The sequence below is a fragment of the Salvelinus fontinalis genome, chromosome 19 (genome assembly GCF_029448725.1).
Source record: "Salvelinus fontinalis isolate EN_2023a chromosome 19, ASM2944872v1, whole genome shotgun sequence".
Classification (NCBI taxonomy): domain Eukaryota; kingdom Metazoa; phylum Chordata; class Actinopteri; order Salmoniformes; family Salmonidae; genus Salvelinus; species Salvelinus fontinalis.
This window is the reverse complement of record NC_074683.1, coordinates 52,872,583-52,896,566: the sequence shown is the minus strand read 5'-3', so window position 1 is coordinate 52,896,566 and position 23,984 is coordinate 52,872,583. Positions and strand designations below refer to the sequence as shown.

Sequence of the window (23,984 nt, the reverse complement as noted above, 5' to 3'; positions counted from 1 at the left end):
AGTTATCTATGTTTTCTTTATTATTTTGGCTAGGTCAGGGTGTGACTAGGGTGGGTATGCTAGTTCTGTCATGTCGAGGGTTTTTGTATATCTAGGTTTTTTTGTAGGTCTAGGTATATATATGTCTATGGTGGCCTGATATGGTTCCAAATCAGAAGCAGCTGTTTATCGTTGTCTCTGATTGGGGACCATATTTAGGTAGCCATTTTCCCTTTGGTGTTGGTGGGTTCTTGTCTACGTGTAGTTGCCTGTCTGCACTATCCATATTAACGTCACAGTTCGTTTTGTTATTTAGTTTGTTTTGTTCAGTGTTCGTACTTTTAATAAAGAAGAATGTACACTGCGCCTTGGTCTCCTCCTTACACCGCCCGTGACAGCTCTTTCCTGCAGTCAAATGACCTAGTGGCCTCAGGGGTTGAATGTTATTCATATGTTTCATAATCTCATAATTAATATAAAAAAAAATATAAAAAAATAAGCAGAAAATCTGGTGTTTCTATGTCAAACGATTTTGTTATATTTCAGTCTTCTGTGATGTATGTAACGTGTAATATTGGAATGCAAACTCAACATGTAATACATTTCATCTCTATATCTGACATGGTACAGGTGTCTTGTTTTATTTAAGCCTGTAACTATGTGTGTGAGGTGTATACTTTTGTTTCAAAGTAGATTTGTTTAAGACGACCAAGAAACACTCTATGTGACCCTGATTCAGCCCACTGCAGTAGAAGATTAAAGGCAGCTAATATAAGTTTTGTCAACAGTATTGAAGATGTTGCTGTGTGTGAAAGGTATTGAATGAGATAATAAACTGTATCTAATCTAATGTGAAGGTACAGGAAGCAGGCTCTGCGATGGCACCCGGACAAGAACCCAGACAACAAGGAGGAGGCGGAGAGGAAGTTTAAGGAGCTGGCTGAGGCCTATGAAGTTCTGTCAGACCGTAAGAGATCCCACCACCTGGTTCAATCTGTTATTAACTTCATTATTGCCCTTTGCTCTACTCTTCTGTGGACTTTAAGGATCCGCCCCTTTTCCCCCTCATTTCTTTGTTGTTGCCTACAATGACATACCCAACTCTAACTGCCTGTAGCTCAGGCCCTGAAGCAAGGATACGCATATTCGTGGTTCCATTTGAAAGGAAACACTTTGAAGTTTGTGGAAATGTGAAAGGAATGTTGAAGAATATAACACATTAGATCTGGTAAAAGATAATAGAAAGAAAAAAACCAACCTTTCTAATGTATTATTCCAGCCCAGGTGCAATTTAGATTTTGGCCACTAGATGGCAGCAGTGTATGTGCAACATTTAAGACTGATCCAATGAACCATTGCATTTATGTTAAAATGTTTGTATCAAGACTTCCCAAATGTGCCTAATTTGTTTATGAATAACTTTCATGTTCAAAATTGTGCACTCTCCTCAAACAATAGCATGGTATTCCTTCACTGTAATAGCTACTGTAAATTGGACAGTGCAGTTAGCTTAACAAGAATCTAACCTTTCTGACAACATCAGATATGTCTACGTCCTGGGAAATGTTCTTGTTACTTACAACCCCATGCTAATCGCATTAGCCTACGTTAGCTCAACCGTCCCGTGGAAGGGACACCGAACCCGAAGACGTTGTTAATGACAGTCAGATAATGTGGCCTTATCTTTACAGGAAGCAAGTCAAAGGCATATGATACCTATGGCAAAGACAGAATGCCCAACAACACAGGTGAAGGAATCTCTCTGTTCTATCTCTTGGGGTTTTGTGTTCTATTCTGTTTTTTTGATCAGCCATGTTGATACAGTATATTTCAGTATATTACAGTATATTACACATGGAATCATACACATGGAAGTTCAGTAACAGGCCTCTTCTAGTGACCAGTCTGATACAACCATCAGGACCTGAAGGAGAGGAGTCTAAATAAACATGTTGAACAGCACTACATTAAAGACTGCTTAATTGTCTGATATATCAGAGGGGCTAACCCAATGATAGTGCCCATATTTATCAATCAACGTGTATTTATTTATCTCTCCCTCCAGGCTCCAGTAGTCACCCTGTTCCGGAAGATTTCCCAGGGTGCACCTTCACATTCCGCAGTCCAGAGGAAGTGTTTCGGGAATTCTTCGGAGGCCGGGATCCTTTCGCCAATTTCTTCGGTGGGGCTGACCGATATATACTACGGCCACAGTATCCTCTGTCTTCACGTGCTTCTTAGTCAAGGCTAAATCTGATCGGGCAAACCGGTCCGTCTGTGAATCTCAGCAGTTCATACAAGCTACACGAACACTTCTTCCTGTCTCACTACCTCCTTGTATTGACTGCTCTCCCAGATGACTTTGCCTTTGGAAGAGGGATGCACAGTGGCGTCCATGGACATCCTGGCACTTCGAGGCTCGGCCCCAGTCGGTTCTCCTCCTTCCCCTCCGCCGGAGGTCAGTAATAAACTATTTTTACGTCCCAAAAATGGCCCCCTGTAAGCTATGTAGTGCACTACTTTCAACCAGGGCACATAATAGTACACTATATAAGGAAACAGGATGTCATTTGAATCACAACCGATAACAACATGGTAATAACAACAACATGGTAATAATATCAACATGGTAATAATATCAACATGGTAATAATATCAACATGGTAATAATATCAACATGGTAATAATAACAACATGGTAATAACAACAACATGGTAATAATATCAACATGGTAATAATATCAACATGGTAATAATATCAACATGGTAATAATATCAACATGGTAATAATATCAACATGGTAATAATAACAACATGGTAATAATATCAACATGGTAATAATATCAACATGGTAATAATATCAACATGGTAATAATAACAACATGGTAATAATATCAACATGGTAATAATAACAACATGGTAATATCAACATGGTAATAATATCAACATGGTAATAACAACATGATAATAATATCAACATGGTAATAATATCAACATGGTAATAATAACAACATGGTAATAACAACAACATGGTAATAATATCAACATGGTAATAATATCAACATGGTAATAATAACAACATGGTAATAACAACATGGTAATAATATCAACATGGTAATAATAACAACATGGTAATAATATCAACATGGTAATAATAACAACATGGTAATAACAACATGGTAATAATAACAACATGGTAATAATATCAACATGGTAATAATATCAACATGGTAATAATAACATGGTAATAATATCAACATGGTAATAACAACATGGTAATAACAACATGGTAATAATATCAACATGGTAATAATATCAACATGGTAATAATATCAACATGGTAATAATATCAACATGGTAATAATATCAACATGGTAATAACAACATGGTAATAACAACAACATGGTAATAATATCAACATGGTAATAATATCAACATGGTAATAATAACAACATGGTAATAATATCAACATGGTAATAATAACAACATGGTAATAACAACATGGTAATAATAACAACATGGTAATAATATCAACATGGTAATAATATCAACATGGTAATAACACCATGGTAATAATATCAACATGGTAATAATATCAACATGGTAATAATATCAACATGGTAATAATATCAACATGGTAATAATATCAACATGGTAATAATATCAACATGGTAATAATATCAACATGGTAATAATATCAACATGGTAATAATAACAACATGGTAATAATAACAACATGGTAATAACAACAACATGGTAATAATATCAACATGGTAATAATATCAACATGGTAATAATAACAACATGGTAATAATATCAACATGGTAATAATATCAACATGGTAATAATATCAACATGGTAATAATATCAACATGGTAATAATATCAACATGGTAATAATATCAACATGGTAATAATAACATGGTAATAATATCAACATGGTAATAACAACATGGTAACAACAACATGGTAATAATATCAACATGGTAATAATATCAACATGGTAATAATATCAACATGGTAATAATAACATGGTAATAATAACATGGTAATAATATCAACATGGTAATAACAACATGGTAATAATATCAACATGGTAATAATATCAACATGGTAATAATATCAACATGGTAATAATATCAACATGGTAATAATATCAACATGGTAATAATAACAACATGGTAATAATATCAACATGGTAATAATATCAACATGGTAATAATATCAACATGGTAATAATATCAACATGGTAATAATATCAACATGGTAATAATATCAACATGGTAATAACAACATGGTAACAACAACATGGTAATAATATCAACATGGTAATAACAACATGGTAATAATATCAACATGGTAATAATATCAACATGGTAATAATAACAACATGGTAATAATATCAACATGGTAATATCAACATTTACATTTACATTTAAGTCATTTAGCAGACGCTCTTATCCAGAGCGACTTACAAATTGGTGCATTCACCTAATGACATCCAGTGGAACAGCCACTTTACAATAGTGCATCTAAATCTTTTAAGGGGGGGGGGGGGGGGGGCAGAAGGATTGCTTTATCCTAGGTATTCCTTGAAGAGGTGGGGTTTCAGGTGTCTCCGGAAGGTGGTGATTGACTCCGCTGTCCTGGCGTCGTGAGGGAGTTTGTTCCACCATTGGGGTGCCAGAGCAGCTAACAGTTTTGACTGGGCTGAGCGGGAACTGTACTTCCTCAGTGGTAGGGAGGCGAGCAGGCCAGAGGTGGATGAACGCAGTGCCCTTGTTTGGGTGTAGGGCCTGATCAGAGCCTGAAGGTAATGAGGTGCCGTTCCCCTCACAGCTCCGTAGGCAAGCACCATGGTCTTGTAGCGGATGCGAGCTTCAACTGGAAGCCAGTGGAGAGAGCGGAGGAGCGGGGTGACGTGAGAGAACTTGGGAAGGTTGAACACCAGACGGGCTGCGGCGTTCTGGATGAGTTGTAGGGGTTTGATGGCACAGGCAGGGAGCCCAGCCAACAGCGAGTTGCAGTAATCCAGACGGGAGATGACAAGTGCCTGGATTAGGACCTGCGCCGCTTCCTGTGTGAGGCAGGGTCGTACTCTGCGGATGTTGTAGAGCATGAACCTACAGGAACGGGCCACCGCCTTGATGTTAGTTGAGAACGACAGGGTGTTGTCCAGGATCACGCCAAGGTTCTTAGCGCTCTGGGAGGAGGACACAATGGAGTTGTCAACCGTGATGGCGAGATCATGGAACGGGCAGTCCTTCCCCGGGAGGAAGAGCAGCTCCGTCTTGCCGAGGTTCAGCTTGAGGTGGTGATCCGTCATCCACACTGATATGTCTGCCAGACATGCAGAGATGCGATTCGCCACCTGGTCATCAGAAGGGGGAAAGGAGAAGATTAATTGTGTGTCGTCTGCATAGCAGTGATAGGAGAGACCATGTGAGGTTATGACAGAGCCAAGTGACTTGGTGTATAGCGAGAATAGGAGAGGGCCTAGAACAGAGCCCTGGGGGACACCAGTGGTGAGAGCGCGTGGTGAGGAGACAGATTCTCGCCACGCCACCTGGTAGGAGCGACCTGTCAGGTAGGACGCAATCCAAGCGTGGGCCGCGCCGGAGATGCCCAACTCGGAGAGGGTGGAGAGGAGGATCTGATGGTTCACAGTATCGAAGGCAGCCGATAGGTCTAGAAGGATGAGAGCAGAGGAGAGAGAGTTAGCTTTAGCAGTGCGGAGCGCCTCCGTGATACAGAGAAGAGCAGTCTCCGTTGAGTGACTAGTCTTGAAACCTGACTGATTTGGATCAAGAAGGTCATTCTGAGAGAGATAGCAGGAGAGCTGGCCAAGGACGGCACGTTCAAGAGTTTTGGAGAGAAAAGAAAGAAGGGATACTGGTCTGTAGTTGTTGACATCGGAGGGATCGAGTGTAGGTTTTTTCAGAAGGGGTGCAACTCTCGCTCTCTTGAAGACGGAAGGGACGTAGCCAGCGGTCAAGGATGAGTTGATGAGCGAGGTGAGGTAAGGGAGAAGGTCTCCGGAAATGGTCTGGAGAAGAGAGGAGGGGATAGGGTCAAGCGGGCAGGTTGTTGGGCGGCCGGCCGTCACAAGACGCGAGATTTCATCTGGAGAGAGAGGGGAGAAAGAGGTCAAAGCACAGGGTAGGGCAGTGTGAGCAGAACCAGCGGTGTCGTTTGACTTAGCAAACGAGGATCGGATGTCGTCGACCTTCTTTTCAAAATGGTTGACGAAGTCGTCTGCAGAGAGGGAGGAGGGGGGGGGGGAGGGGGAGGAGGATTCAGGAGGGAGGAGAAGGTGGCAAAGAGCTTCCTAGGGTTAGAGGCAGATGCTTGGAATTTAGAGTGGTAGAAAGTGGCTTTAGCAGCAGAGACAGAAGAGGAAAATGTAGAGAGGAGGGAGTGAAAGGATGCCAGGTCCGCAGGGAGGCGAGTTTTCCTCCATTTCCGCTCGGCTGCCCGGAGCCCTGTTCTGTGAGCTCGCAATGAGTCGTCCAGCCACGGAGCGGGAGGGGAGGACCGAGCCGGCCTGGAGGATAGGGGACATAGAGAGTCAAAGGATGCAGAAAGGGAGGAGAGGAGGGTTGAGGAGGCAGAATCAGGAGATAGGTTGGAGAAGGTTTGGGCAGAGGGAAGAGATGATAGGATGGAAGAGGAGAGAGTAGCGGGGGAGAGAGAGCGAAGGTTGGGACGGCGCGATACCATCCGAGTAGGGGCAGTGTGGGAAGTGTTGGATGAGAGCGAGAGGGAAAAGGATACAAGGTAGTGGTCGGAGACTTGGAGGGGAGTTGCAATGAGGTTAGTGGAAGAACAGCATCTAGTAAAGATGAGGTCAAGCGTATTGCCTGCCTTGTGAGTAGGGGGGGGAGGTGAGAGGGTGAGGTCAAAAGAGGAGAGGAGTGGAAAGAAGGAGGCAGAGAGGAATGAGTCAAAGGTAGACGTGGGGAGGTTAAAGTCACCCAGAACTGTGAGAGGTGAGCCGTCCTCAGGAAAGGAGCTTATCAAGGAATCAAGCTCATTGATGAACTCTCCAAGGGAACCTGGAGGGCGATAAATGATAAGGATGTTAAGCTTGAAAGGGCTGGTAACTGTGACAGCATGGAATTCAAAGGAGGCGATAGACAGATGGGTAAGGGGAGAAAGAGAGAATGACCACTTGGGAGAGATGAGGATCCCGGTGCCACCACCCCGCTGACCAGAAGCTCTCGGGGTGTGCGAGAACACGTGGGCAGACGAAGAGAGAGCAGTAGGAGTAGCAGTGTTATCTGTGGTGAGCCATGTTTCCGTCAGTGCCAAGAAGTCGAGGGACTGGAGGGACGCATAGGCTGAGATGAGCTCTGCCTTGTTGGCCGCGGATCGGCAGTCCCAGAGGCTACCGGAGACCTGGAACTCCACGTGGGTCGTGCGGGCTGGGACCACCAGGTTAGGGTGGGCGCGGCCACGCGGTGTGAAGCGTTTGTATGGTCTGTGCAGAGAGGAGAGAACAGGGATAGACAGACACATAGTTGACAGGCTACAGAAGAGGCTACGCTAAAGCAAAGGAGATTAGAATGACAAGTGGGCTACACGTCTCGAATGTTCAGAAAGTTAAGCTTACGTTGCAAAAAATAAAAGTAAAATAAAAGATCTGATTGACTAAAATGATATAGTACTGCTGGCTGGTGAAGTAGCCTGGCTAGCAGTGGCTGCGTTGTTGAAAGTGAAGCTGGCTAGGTGACCTCGACAATTTCTCTAAATTTCTCTAAACTACACAATTATCATGGATACAAGGACAGCAAAGACAACTAGCTAACACTACGCTAATCAAGTCGTTCCGTTGTAATGTAAGTTTCTACAGTGCTGCTATTCGGTAGAAGTTGGCTAGCTAGCAGTGTTAGCTAGCAGTGTTGGCTAGGTAGGAGGACGGCAGCGCGGCAGGCGAAAATAGCTGGCTAGCTAACCGATAATTACTCAAAGCTACACAATTATCTTAGATACAAAGATAGCAAAGAAAACTATGTAGCTAGCTAACACTACACAAATCAAGTCGTTCCGTTGTAATGTAATCCTTTCTACAGTGCTGCTAATCGGTGGCTAGCTGGCTAGCTAGCAGGGTTGACTACGTTACGTTACGTTAGGACGAGAATACCTGGCTAGCGAACCTCAGCGAACCTCGATAACTACACAATTATCTTTGATACAAAGACGGCTATGTAGCCAGCTAAGTAGCTAGCTAAGATCAAACAAATCAAAGATAGCAAAGACAACTGTGTAGCCAGCCAACACTACACTAATCAAGTCGTTCCGTTGTAATGCACTCGTTTCTACAATGCTGCTATTCGGTGGCAAGCTGGCTAGCTAGCAGTGTTGGCTACGTTGCGTTACGTTAGGACGAAAATAGCTGGCTAGCGAACCTCAATAACTACACAATTATGTTTGATACAAAGACGGCTATGTAGCTAGCTAAGATCAAACAAATCAAACCGTTGTACTGTAATGAAAATGAAAATCAGACCGTTGTACTATAATGAAATGTAATGAAAAGTTATACTACTATTCGGTAGACGGTGGACGTTTGCTAGCTGGCTAGCTGCTGGGCAGATAGCAGTGTGGACTACGATAGACGACGAAATACGATAATTACGCAATTATCTTTGATACACAGACGGCTATGTAGCTAGCTAAGAAGAAATTGCTAAGGTTGGAAATTGCTAAGGTTGGACAAATTAAACCGTTGTACTATAATGAAATGTAATGAAAAGTTATACTACCTGCAGAGCGAATGCAAATGCGACCACTAACTCCAAACCGGATGTTCTGATATCAACATGGTAATAATATCAACATGGTAATAATATCAACATGGTAATAATATCAACATGGTATTAATATCAACATGGTAATAATAACAACATGGTAATAACAACATGGTAATAATATCAACATGGTAATAATAACAACATGGTAATAATATCAACATGGTAATAATATCAACATGGTAATAATATCAACATGGTAATAACAACAACATGGTAATAATATCAACATGGTAATAATATCAACATGGTAATAACATCAACATGGTAATAATATCAACATGGTAATAATATCAACATGGTAATAATATCAACATGGTAATAATAACAACATGGTAATAACAACATGGTAATAATATCAACATGGTAATAACAACATGGTAATAATATCAACATGGTAATATCAACATGGTAATAATAACAACATGGTAATAATATCAACATGGTAATAATATCAACATGGTAATAACAACATGGTAATAACAACATGGTAATAATATCAACATGGTAATAACAACATGGTAATAATATCAACATGGTAATAATATCAACATGGTAATAATATCAACATGGTAATAATATCAACATGGTAATAATATCAACATGGTAATAATAACAACATGGTAATAACAACATGGTAATAATATCAACATGGTAATAATATCAACATGGTAATATCAGCGTGGCAATAATATCAACATGGTACTAATATCAACATGGTAATAATATCAACATGGTAATAATATCAACATGGTAATAATAACATGGTAATAATATCAACATGGTAATAATATCAACATGGTAATAACAACATGGTAATAATATCAACATGGTAATAATATCAACATGGTAATATCAACATGGCAATAATATCAACATGGTACTAATATCAACATGGTAATAATATCAACATGGTAATAATATCAACATGGTAATAATAACATGGTAATAATATCAACATGGTAATAATATCAACATGGTAATAATAACATGGTAATAATATCAACATGGTAATAATATCAACATGGTAATAATATCAACATGGTAATAATATCAACATGGTAACAATATCAACATGGTAATAATATCACCATGGTAATAATAACAACATGGTAATAATAACATGGTAATAATAACAACATGGTAATAATAACAACATGGTAATAATAACAACATGGTAATAATATCAACATGGTAATAATATCAACATGGTAATAATATCAACATGGTAATAATATCAACATGGTAATAATATCAACATGGTAATAATAACATGGTAATAATAACAACATGGTAATAATATCAACATGGTAATAATATCAACATGGTAATAACAACATGGTAATAATATCAACATGGTAATAATAACAACATGGTAATAATATCAACATGGTAATAATATCAACATGGTAATAATATCAACATGGTAATAACAACATGGTAATAATATCAACATGGTAATAACAACATGGTAATAATAACAACATGGTAATAATATCAACATGGTAATAATAACATGGTAATAATAACAACATGGTAATAATAACAACATGGTAATAATATCAATATGGTAATAATATCAACATGGTAATAATATCAACATGGTAATAATATCAATATGGTAATAATATCAACATGGTAATAATATCAACATGGTAATAATATCAACATGGTAATAATATCAACATGGTAATAATATCAACATGGTAATAATATCAACATGGTAATAATATCAATATGGTAATAATATCAACATGGTAATAATATCAACATGGTAATAATATCAACATGGTAATAATATCAACATGGTAATAATATCAACATGGTAATAATATCAACATGGTAATAATATCAACATGGTAATAACAACATGGTAATAATATCAACATGGTAATAACAACATGGTAATAATATCAACATGGTAATAACAACATGGTAATATCAACATGGTAATAATATCAACATGGTAATAATATCAACATGGTAATAATATCAACATGGTAATAATATCAACATGGTAATAATATCAATATGGTAATAATATCAACATGGTAATAATATCAACATGGTAATAATATCAATATGGTAATAATATCAACATGGTAATAATATCAACATGGTAATAACAACATGGTAATAATATCAACATGGTAATAACAACATGGTAATAACAACAACATGGTAATAATATCAACATGGTAATAATATCAACATGGCAATAATATCAACATGGTAATAATATCAACATGGTAATAATATCAACATGGTAATAATATCAACATGGTAATAATATCAACATGGTAATAACAACATGGTAATAATATCAACATGGTAATAACAACATGGTAATAACATCAACATGGTAATAATAACAACATGGTAATAACAACATGGTAAGAATATCAACATGGTAATAATATCAACATGGTAATAATATCAACATGGTAATAATATCAACATGGTAATAACAACATGGTAATAACAACAACATGGTAATAATATCAACATGGTAATAATAACAACATGGTAATAATATCAACATGGTAATAATATCAACATGGTAATAATATCAACATGGTAATAACAACATGGTAATAATAACATGGTAATAATATCAACATGGTAATAACAACATGGTAATAACAACAACATGGTAATAATATCAACATGGAAATAACAACATGGTAATAATTTCAACATGGTAATAATATCAACATGGTAATAATATCAACATGGTAATAATATCAACATGGTAATAACAACATGGTAATAACAACAACATGGTAATAATATCAACATGGTAATAATAACAACATGGTAATAACAACATGGTAATAATATCAACATGGTAATAACAACATGGTAATAACAACATGGTAATAATATCAACATGGTAATAATATCAACATGGTAATAATATCAACATGGTAATAATATCAACATGGTAATAATAACAACATGGTAATAATATCAACATGGTAATAATATCAACATGGTAATAATATCAACATGGTAATAATATCAACATGGTAATAATAACAACATGGTAATAATATCAACATGGTAATAATAACAACATGGTAATAATATCAACATGGTAATAATATCAACATGGTAATAATATCAACATGGTAATAATATCAACATGGTAATAATATCAACATGGTAATAACAACAACATGGTAATAATATCAACATGGTAATAACAACATGGTAATAATATCAACATTGTAATAATAACATGGTAATAATATCAACATGGTAATAATATCAACATGGTAATAACAACAACATGGTAATAATATCAACATGGTAATAATATCAACATGGTAATAACAATAACATGGTAATAATATCAACATGGTAATAATATCAACATGGTAATAATAACATGGTAATAATATCAACATGGTAATAATATCAACATGGTAATAATATCAACATGGTAATAACAATAACATGGTAATAATATCAACATGGTAATAATATCAACATGGTAATAATAACATGGTAATAATATCAACATGGTAATAATATCAACATGGTAATAATATCAACATGGTAATAATATCAACATGGTAATAACAACATGGTAATAATATCAACATGGTAATAACAACATGGTAATAATATCAACATGGTAATAATATCAACATGGTAATAATATCAACATGGTAATAATATCAACATGGTAATAATATCAACATGGTAATAATATCAACATGGTAATAATATCACCATGGTAATAATAATAACATGGTAATAATAACATGGTAATAATAACAACATGGTAATAATAACAACATGGTAATAATAACAACATGGTAATAATATCAACATGGTAATAATATCAACATGGTAATAATATCAACATGGTAATTATATCAACATGGTAATAATAACATGGTAATAATAACAACATGGTAATAATATCAACATGGTAATAATATCAACATGGTAATAACAACATGGTAATAATATCAACATGGTAATAATAACAACATGGTAATAATATCAACATGGTAATAATATCAACATGGTAATAATATCAACATGGTAATAACAACATGGTAATATTATCAACATGGTAATAACAACATGGTAATAATAACAACATGGTAATAATATCAACATGGTAATAATAACATGGTAATAATAAAAACATGGTAATAATAACAACATGGTAATAATATCAATTTGGTAATAATATCAACATGGTAATAATATCAACATGGTAATAATATCAACATGGTAATAATATCAACATGGTAATAATAACAACATGGTAATAATATCAACATGGTAATAATATCAACATGGTAATAATAACAACATGGTAATAATATCAACATGGTAATAATAACAACTTGGTAATAATATCAACATGGTAATAATATCAACATGGTAATAATAACAACATGGTAATAATATCAACATGGTAATAATATCAACATGGTAATAATATCAACATGGTAATAATATCAACATGGTAATAATATCAACATGGTAATAATATCAACATGGTAATAATATCAATATGGTAATAATATCAACATGGTAATAATATCAACATGGTAATAATATCAACATGGTAATAATATCAACATGGTAATAATATCAATATGGTAATAATATCAACATGGTAATAATATCAACATGGTAATAATATCAACATGGTAATAATATCAACATGGTAATAATATCAACATGGTAATAATATCAACATGGTAATAATATCAACATGGTAATAATATCAACATGGTAATAATATCAACATGGTAATAATATCAACATGGTAATAATATCAATATGGTAATAATATCAACATGGTAATAATATCAACATGGTAATAATATCAACATGGTAATAACAACATGGTAATAATATCAACATGGTAATAACAACATGGTAATAATATCAACATGGTAATAACAACATGGTAATAATATCAATATGGTAATAATATCAACATGGTAATAATATCAACATGGTAATAATATCAACATGGTAATAATATCAATATGGTAATAATATCAACATGGTAATAATATCAACATGGTAATAATATCAATATGGTAATAATATCAACATGGTAATAATATCAACATGGTAATAACAACATGGTAATAATATCAACATGGTAATAACAACATGGTAATAACAACAACATGGTAATAATATCAACATGGTAATAATATCAATATGGCAATAATATCAACATGGTAATAATATCAACATGGTAATAATATCAACATGGTAATAATATCAACATGGTAATAATATCAACATGGTAATAACAACATGGTAATAATATCAACATGGTAATAACAACATGGTAATAACATCAACATGGTAATAATAACAACATGGTAATAATATCAACATGGTAATAATATCAACATGGTAATAATATCAACATGGTAATAATATCAACATGGTAATAACAACATGGTAATAACAACAACATGGTAATAACATCAACATGGTAATAATAACAACATGGTAATAATATCAACATGGTAATAATATCAACATGGTAATAATATCAACATGGTAATAACAACATGGTAATAATAACATGGTAATAATATCAACATGGTAATAACAACATGGTAATAACAACAACATGGTAATAATATCAACATGGAAATAACAACATGGTAATAATTTCAACATGGTAATAATATCAACATGACAATAATATCAACATGGTAATAATATCAACATGGTAATAACAACATGGTAATAACAACATGGTAATAATAACAACATGGTAATAACAACATGGTAATAATAACAACATGGTAATAACAACAACATGGTAATAATATCAACATGGTAATAATAACAACATGGTAATAACAACATGGTAATAATATCAACATGGTAATAACAACATGGTAATAACAACATGGTAATAATATCAACATGGTAATAATATCAACATGGTAATAATATCAACATGGTAATAATATCAACATGGTAATAATATCAACATGGTAATAATAACAACATGGTAATAATATCAACATGGTAATAATATCAACATGGTAATAATATCAACATGGTAATAATATCAACATGGTAATAATATCAACATGGTAATAATAACAACATGGTAATAATATCAACATGGTAATAATATCAACATGGTAATAATATCAACATGGTAATAATATCAACATGGTAATAATAACAACATGGTAATAATATCAACATGGTAATAATAACAACATGGTAATAATATCAACATGGTAATAATATCAACATGGTAATAATATCAACATGGTAATAATATCAACATGGTAATAATATCAACATGGTAATAACAACAACATGGTAATAACAACATGGTAATAACAACAACATGGTAATAATATCAACATGGTAATAATAACAACATGGTAATAACAACATGGTAATAATATCAACATGGTAATAATATCAACATGGTAATAATATCAACATGGTAATAATATCAACATGGTAATAATATCAACATGGTAATAATAACAACATGGTAATAATATCAACATGGTAATAATATCAACATGGTAATAATATCAACATGGTAATAATATCAACATGGTAATAACAACATGGTAATAATATCAACATTGTAATAATAACATGGTAATAATATCAACATGGTAATAATATCAAATGGTAATAATATCAACATGGTAATAATATCAACATGGTAATAATATCAACATGGTAATATCAACATGGTAATAATATCAACATGGTAATAACAATAACATGGTAATAATATCAACATGGTAATAATATCAACATGGTAATAATAACATGGTAATAATATCAACATGGTAATAATATCAACATGGTAATAATATCAACATGGTAATAACAATAACATGGTAATAATATCAACATGGTAATAATATCAACATGGTAATAATAACATGGTAATAATATCAACATGGTAATAATATCAACATGGTAATAATATCAACATGGTAATAATATCAACATGGTAATAACAACATGGTAATAATATCAACATGGTAATAACAACATGGTAATAATATCAACATGGTAATAATATCAACATGGTAATAATATCAATATGGTAATAACAACATGGTAATAATATCAACATGGTAATAATATCAACATGGTAATAACAACATGGTAATAATATCAACATGGTAATAACAACATGGTAATAATATCAACATGGTAATAATAACAACATGGTAATAATATCAACATGGTAATAACAACATGGTAATAATATCAACATGGTAATAATATCAACATGGTAATAATATCAACATGGTAATAATAACAACATGGTAATAATATCAACATGGTAATAACAACATGGTAATAACAACATGGTAATAATATCAACATGGTAATAATAACAACATGGTAATAATATCAACATGGTAATAATATCAACATGGTAATAATATCAACATGGTAATAATATCAACATGGTAATAACAACATGGTAATAATATCAACATGGTAATAACAACATGGTAATAATATCAACATGGTAATAATATCAACATGGTAATAATATCAACATGGTAATAATATCAACATGGTAATAACAACAACATGGTAATAATAACAACATGGTAATAATATCAACATGGTAATAATATCAACATGGTAATAACAACAACATGGTAATAACAACATGGTAATAATATCAACATGGTAATAATATCAACATGGTAATAACAACATGGTAATAATATCAACATGGTAATAATATCAACATGGTAATAATATCAACATGGTAATAATAAGAACATGGTAATAATATCAACATGGTAATAATATCAACATGGTAATAATATCAACATGGTAATAATATCAACATGGTAATAATATCAACATGGTAATAATATCAACATGGTAATAATAACAACATGGTAATAATATCAACATGGTAATAATATCAACATGGTAATAATATCAACATGGTAATAATATCAACATGGTAATAACAACATGGTAATAATATCAACATGGTAATAACAACATGGTAATAATATCAACGTGGTAATAATATCAACATGGTAATAATATCAACATGGTAATAATATCAACATGGTAATAACAACAACATGGTAATAATAACAACATGGTAATAATATCAACATGGTAATAATATCAACATGGTAATAACAACAACATGGTAATAACAACATGGTAATAATATCAACATGGTAATAATATCAACATGGTAATAACAACATGGTAATAATATCAACATGGTAATAATAACAACATGGTAATAATAACAACATGGTAATAACAACATGGTAATAATATCAACATGGTAATAATAACAACATGGTAATAATATCAACATGGTAATAATATCAACATGGTAATAATATCAACATGGTAATAATATCAACATGGTAATAATATCAACATGGTAATAATATCAACATGGTAATAATATCAACATGGTAATAATATCAACATGGTAATAATAACAACATGGTAATAATATCAACATGGTAATAATAACAACATGGTAATAATATCAACATGGTAATAATATCAACATGGTAATAATATCAACATGGTAATAATATCAACATGGTAATAATATCAACATGGTAATAATATCAACATGGTAATAATATCAACATGGTAATAATATCAACATGGTAATAATATCAACATGGTAATAATATCAACATGGTAATAATATCAACATGGTAATAATAACAACATGGTAATAATATCAACATGGTAATAATATCAACATGGTAATAACAACATGGTTACAACAACATGGTAATAACACATTTATATCAGCTCCATTCACTGATTAGTTCAGTAGTTCCATTCTGACCGGTACTACTCCTCCTCCTCCTCCTCCTCCTCCTCCTCCTCCTCCTCCTCCTCCTCCTCCTCCTCCTCCTCCTCCTCCCCCCCTACTTTCACAGTGCATGACTTCACCTCTTTCTCATCCTCCATGGGTGGAATGGATGGGATGGATCGCATTGGAGGAAGGATGGGGAATTTCAAGTCTGTCTCAACCTCTACGCGCGTCATCAACGGCAAACGCACCACCACCAAGAAGTGAGTTCTCTGTTCTCTCTCTTTCTCTGTTCTCTCTCTGTTCTATGTTTTCTGCTCTCTCTCTCTTTCTCTGTTCTCTGTTCTCTCTCTTTCTCTGTTCTCTGTTCTCTCTTTCTCTGTTCTCTCTCTTTCTCTGTTCTCTGTTCTCTCTCTTTCTCTGTTCTCTGTTCTCTCTCTTTCTCTGTTCTCTCTCTTTCTCTGTTCTCTCTCTGTTCTATGTTTTCTGCTCTCTCTCTTTCTCTGTTCTCTGTTCTCTCTCTTTCTCTGTTCTCTGTTCTCTCTTTCTCTGTTCTCTCTCTTTCTCTGTTCTCTGTTCTCTCTCTTTCTCTGTTCTCTGTTCTCTCTCTTTCTCTGTTCTCTGTTCTCTCTCTTTCTCTGTTCTCTGTTCTCTCTCTTTCTGTGTTCTCTGTTCTCTCTCTTTCTCTGTTCTCTCTCTTTCTCTGTTCTCTCTCTTTCTCTGTTCTCTGTTCTCTCTCTTTCTCTGTTCTCTGTTCTCTCTCTTTCTCTGTTCTCTCTCTTTCTCTGTTCTCTCTCTTTCTCTGTTCTCTGTTCTCTCTCTTTCTCTGTTTTCTGTACGGCCACTGAAGTGTGTTTTAGGGAATCTTCTCTTTACTTGCTTCCCAATATGTGATGATAATGTGGATGATCACGGTTCTTGATCTGCCAGGATCAAAGAAAACGGTCAGGAGAGAACAGAGATCGAGGAAGACGGGGTCTTGAAGACGGTGCTCATCAATGGTAATCCATCCACCCTGTATCCATCCCTTCCCTCATCCAGTTCCCTTTCAACTGTTCTCACAGGAATGTGTCTGTGTTGTTCTCCCTCCTAACCCCCTCCTGTCCCCCACCTGACCCCCTCCTGTCCCCCTCATGACCCCCTCCTGTCCCCCTCCTGTCCCCCACCTGACCCCCTCCTGTCCCCCTCCTGTCCCCCTCCTGACACCCTCATGTCCCCCTCCTGTCCCCCTCCTGTCCCCCTCATGTCCCCCTCCTGTCCCCCTCCTTTCTCCCTCCTGACACCCTCATGTTCCCCTCCTGACCCCCTCCTGACCCCCTCCTGTCCCCCTCCTAACCCCCTCCTGTCCCCCTCCTGTCCCCCTCCTGACCCCCTCCTGTCCCCCTCATCCCCCCTCCTGTCCCCCTCCTGACCCCCAGGTGTGGAGGATGAGTTGGCTTTGTCTCCAGAGCTCAGCAAGAGAGACCAACCGCCCCCCAGTCAACCCTCACACACAGCCAGGCAACACCTCCAGCAGCAGGCAGAGAGGATGGTACCAGTGGAGCTCCAGACCCAGACTCATCCACACCGACCCAGCCCCATCTCCGACCCCCGGTCTACGGCCCAGCGCTCCTTCAGCTCATCCTCCTACTTCCACTGCCCTGACGTCCCCAGTGAGGAGGAGAAGGAAGATCTCCAGATGGCCTATAGACTGTCTGAGATGGAGGCCCGGCAGAGAACGTCCGTCGCGACTTCGGCAGCAGACGTCCTCTCAGGTGCTGGGGGTGTGGTGGTGGTGGGGAGGGTGGTCCCGGTGGGGAGGGTGGTCCCAGGCCCAGGCCAGCTTAGAACACCAGAGGAGACGTCAGGGGACACGTCGCCACACAGCAGCCCATCTCCGCTGATCCACAGGGAGCTACCAGAGGGGGTCCCAGAGCCTCCTACACACCTCCAGGGAGGCACTGGGGATCCTGCTGCTAAAACCACCACCAGCAGCACTGGAAAAATGAAAAATAAGTGTTGCTGTGTGATGTGTTGAGTTTATGGTGTGTGTGTGTGTGTGTGTTGATTGTATGGTTTGTGTGTGTGTGTGTTGAGTTTATGGTGTGTGTGTGTGTGTGTGTGTGTGTGTTGAGTTTATGGTGTGTGTGTGTGTGTGTTGGGTTTATGGTGTGTGTGTGTGTGTGTGTTGAGTTTATGGTGTGTGTGTGTGTGTGTTGGGTTTATGGTGTGTGTGTGTGTGTGTGTTGATTGTATGGTGTGTGTGTGTGTGTGTGTTGAGTTTATGGTGTGTGTGTGTGTGTGTGTTGATTGTATGGTTTGTGTGTGTGTGTGTGTGTTGAGTTTATGGTGTGTGTGTGTGTGTTGAATGTATGGTGTGTGTGTGTGTGTGTGTGTGTGTGTGTGTGTTGATTGTATGGTGTGTGTGTGTGTATGTGTGAGTGTGATGCTCAGGGCAGAGGACAGACAGGATACCACTGGTCTCAGTTCTACTCTGGTGTTATGCTGACAATGACCATCGTAAAGTATACTGTATATTATAAACTGGTTTGTTTGACCCCTGAATGCTGATTGGCTGACAGCCGTGGTATATCAGACCGTATACCACGGGTATGACAAAATATTTATTTTGACTAATTACGTTGGTAACCAGTTTATAATAGCAATAAGGCTCATCTGAGGTTTGTGATATATGGCCAATATACCGCGGCTAAGGACTGTGTCCAGGAACTCCACGTTGAGTCGTACATAAGAACAGCCCTTAGCCGCGGTATATTGGCCATATACCATACCTCCTCGGGCCTTATTATTATTATTATTATTCTTTTTAAATTAAATTTCATTTATTTATTTTTTTTTTCTTATTGAATATTCGAAACATATAATATACTTGCAGTGAAGCCGCTCAATAACTACATCACACCAGTCATCCAACAGATTCCCATTCAGAGCGACACACAGAAGCATCCAGGGTCAATGCCCTGCTCAACCCCCCCCCCCCCCCCCACAGTTCCCCAATAGCTGTCCCTCAACCATTCGATACCCCTCCCACAGTCCCCCCCCCCCCCCCACAGTTCCCCAATAGCTGTCCCTCAACCATTCGAGACCCCTCCCACAGTCCCCCCCCCCGGGAAAAAACAAAAACAATATTTAATTCCATTCCCCACCCCCAAGAACCCCCCAATGCACCAACAACCAAGAGAACTAAAGAGAAAAAAGGAAAAGATAGAAAGATCTGCTGGCCACCCTCAGCTTCCCTCATCCCATCTATCTCTGCTGGTCACCCTCAGCTTCCCTCATCCCATCCCGTCTATCTCTGCTGGCCACCCTCAGCTCCCCTCATCCCATCTATCTCTGCTGGCCACCCTCAGCTCCCCTCAGCCCATCTATCTCTGCTGGTCACCCTCAGCTTCCCTCATCCCATCCCGTCTATCTCTGCTGGCCACCCTCAGCTTCCCTCATCCCATCCCGTCTATCTCTGCTGGCCACCCTCAGCTTCCCTCGGCCCATCCCGTCTATCTCTGCTGGCCACCCTCAGCTTCCCTCGGCCCATCCCGTCTATCTCTGCTGGCCACCCTCAGCTTCCCTCAGCCCATCCCATCTATCTCTGCTGGCCACCCTCAGCTCCCCTCATCCCATCCCGTCTATCTCTGCTGGCCACCCTCAGCTCCCCTCATCCCATCCCGTCTATCTCTGCTGGCCACCCTCAGCTTCCCTCATCCCATCCCGTCTATCTCTGCTGGCCACCCTTAGCTTCCCTCGGCCCATCCCGTCTATCTCTGCTGGCCACCCTCAGCTCCCCTCATCCCATCCCGTCTATCTCTGCTGGCCACCCTCAGCTTCCCTCGGCCCATCCCATCTATCTCTGCTGGCCACCCTCAGCTTCCCTCGGCCCATCCCATCTATCTCTGCTGGCCACCCTCAGCTTCCCTCGGCCCATCCCGTCTATCTCTGCTGGCCACCCTCAGCTTCCCTCGGCCCATCCCGTCTATCTCTGCTGGCCACCCTCAGCTCCCCTCATCCCATCCCGTCTATCTCTGCTGGCCACCCTCAGCTCCCCTCATCCCATCCCGTCTATCTCTGCTGGCCACCCTCAGCTTCCCTCAGCCCATCCCATCTATCTCTGCTGGCCACCCTCAGCTTCCCTCAGCCCATCCCATCTATCTCTGCTGGCCACCCACTTGGGGTTTCTACGCAACACTAATCTTTCATCTATGCTGTGATGTTTAACGTACAATTTCAATCTATCTAATCGAATAGAATCCACAGATTGCGAGTTGAAGATAAATACTTTTACTAGGAGTATTAGTATATTAGTAATTGACTGACCGGGTCTCTCCAGATCTCCTAACAGTACTACTTCTAGGGTCCATTTTAGATCAATGCTATGCATTTTCAGCCATTCCTGAACCTGAGACCAGAAGCAGGCTACCTGAGGGCAATACCAAAATAAATGGTTTATTGATTCTGTATCCTCACAACAAAATCTGCAGAGCTTCGATGATTTCATGCCCCAAATATTCAACATTTTGTTGGTGGCAAGAATTTTATATCATAATTTTAGCTGAAAAGCACGAAGTCTTGAATCTTGCGTTGTTTTATATATCAACTCATACACCCTGTACCATGGAATTGTTACATCAAAAATCTCTTCCCAACTATTTTGCAATCTGTATGGCACAGTTGTCAACATCCTGGTCCTCAAATGAAACTCTGATACTTTCCTATTTATGCTATTTTTATTCCTCTGCCAGTTTTGATCCTTTATATTGGGCAGACAGACCAGTTCCCTACCTCCTCCATTTTGATCCTTTATATTGGGCAGACAGACCAGTTCCCTACCTCCTCCCGCTGCCACCCGCCTCCTCCATTTTGATCCTTTATATTGGGCAGACAGACCAGTTCCCTTCCTCCTCCCGCTGCCACCCGCCTCCTCCATTTTGATCCTTCATGGCAGACAGACCAGTTTCCTACCTCCTCCCGCTGCCACCTGCCTCCTCCATTTAGATCCTTTATATTGGGCAGACAGACCAGTTCCCTTCCTCCTCCCGCTGCCACCAGCCTCCTCCATTTAGATCCTTTATATTGGGCAGACAGACCAGTTCCCTTCCTCCTCCCGCTGCCACCAGCCTTCTCGATTTTTGGGGCAATGCTGTAATCAATTGGTTGTACTCTTGGATTGAGCAGACCTTCCCGTACAATTCTGATAACTCCATGATGGACATAACTCTACCATTCCAATTTACAATATCATTTAAGAACAAAATACCCTTTTCAAACATCTTTCCCATAAATACAGGTGTTTTATCAACCAGCACATTTGAGTTCAGCCATAATATTTGTTCTATCTTTTCAGGGGGATGAAATTGAAATTGTAGCCAGCTTGTTTGAAAAAGAGAGATACTTTGAAAAAAGTATCATTTTCAATTAATAGAAAATGAGACATGGCAATCTGCAAAAAGGACATTTTTAAACAATGGATGAGCTTTTCTTATTAATCTACTGGAGAACTATTTAGGGTTGAAATAAAACTTTTGAATGAGTGAAGCTTTCAGAGAGAGGTTTAGTGCTTTTATATTTAATAATCTCAACCCACCCAGTTCATGTTCATTATGATGATAGGCACGGTGATGATAGTTTGTAGAGTGATTACCTTTACGGTCTATTGAGGTACTTAACACAGTGTTAAGGTCTCCTACCATAATGATCAGATCATTTGTTGCATGTAAGTTCAATAAATTGGTATAAATGTTTTCGACGAAGTATGGATCATCCTGATTTGGACGATATAAATTAATGAGCCAAGTCTCTTTCTTTGTCTACTTTCATATTCAAAAGGATCCACCTTCCTTGCGAATCATTCCTGACTATTTATACATTCAGATCGACATTTTTGTTAATTAGCATCATCACACCCTTTGAGTTCCTTTGTCCATGACAGAACATTATTTTACCACCCCATTCCTTTTTCCCACGCAACTTCATCTAAGGATGTAGAGTGAGTTTCCTGTAAACAGTATATGTTATATTCCTTTTCTTTAAGCCGTGTAAAGACTGATCTTCATATTATGTGTGTAACAAATCTGAGTAGGTTGATGTGTATGATAATGGATGTGATTTAGTGAGAGTGTGTACGATGTCTGTATAAGAGTAAGACTATAATCTGTGATGTCCAAAATAAATAACAACTCTGCCAATTTGCATGGTTGTGTGTGTAACATGTGGTGTGTATAGCCTTAATATTCATGATCATAATTGTAATCCATATCGTATCACTATCATAGTGGCATCATAATTACCTTTAACATCATTGAACAACACATCCCAACATTTCCATACCAATTGACATTGCACATGACCATGAAAGAGACCTTGCATTACTCTAGAGACGGCTTCACTA

General features: G+C 37.3%; 1 protein-coding gene across 1 annotated transcript in view; it reads left to right on the top strand.

Annotated features, from left to right (window-relative positions):
• Positions 1–20,578, top strand: part of LOC129816953 (dnaJ homolog subfamily B member 6-like) — a 29,631-nt gene extending 9,053 nt beyond the window's left edge. Inside the window, exons 3-9 of the mRNA XM_055871939.1 lie at positions 837–946; positions 1,671–1,727; positions 2,045–2,161; positions 2,336–2,437; positions 17,733–17,868; positions 18,536–18,606; positions 19,024–20,578. Of these exons, the coding sequence (XP_055727914.1) occupies positions 837–946; positions 1,671–1,727; positions 2,045–2,161; positions 2,336–2,437; positions 17,733–17,868; positions 18,536–18,606; positions 19,024–19,622 (1,192 nt within the window). The 3' untranslated portion in view covers positions 19,623–20,578. The remainder of the gene's footprint in view (positions 1–836; positions 947–1,670; positions 1,728–2,044; positions 2,162–2,335; positions 2,438–17,732; positions 17,869–18,535; positions 18,607–19,023) is intronic.
• The last annotated feature ends 3,406 nt before the right edge of the window (positions 20,579–23,984 follow it).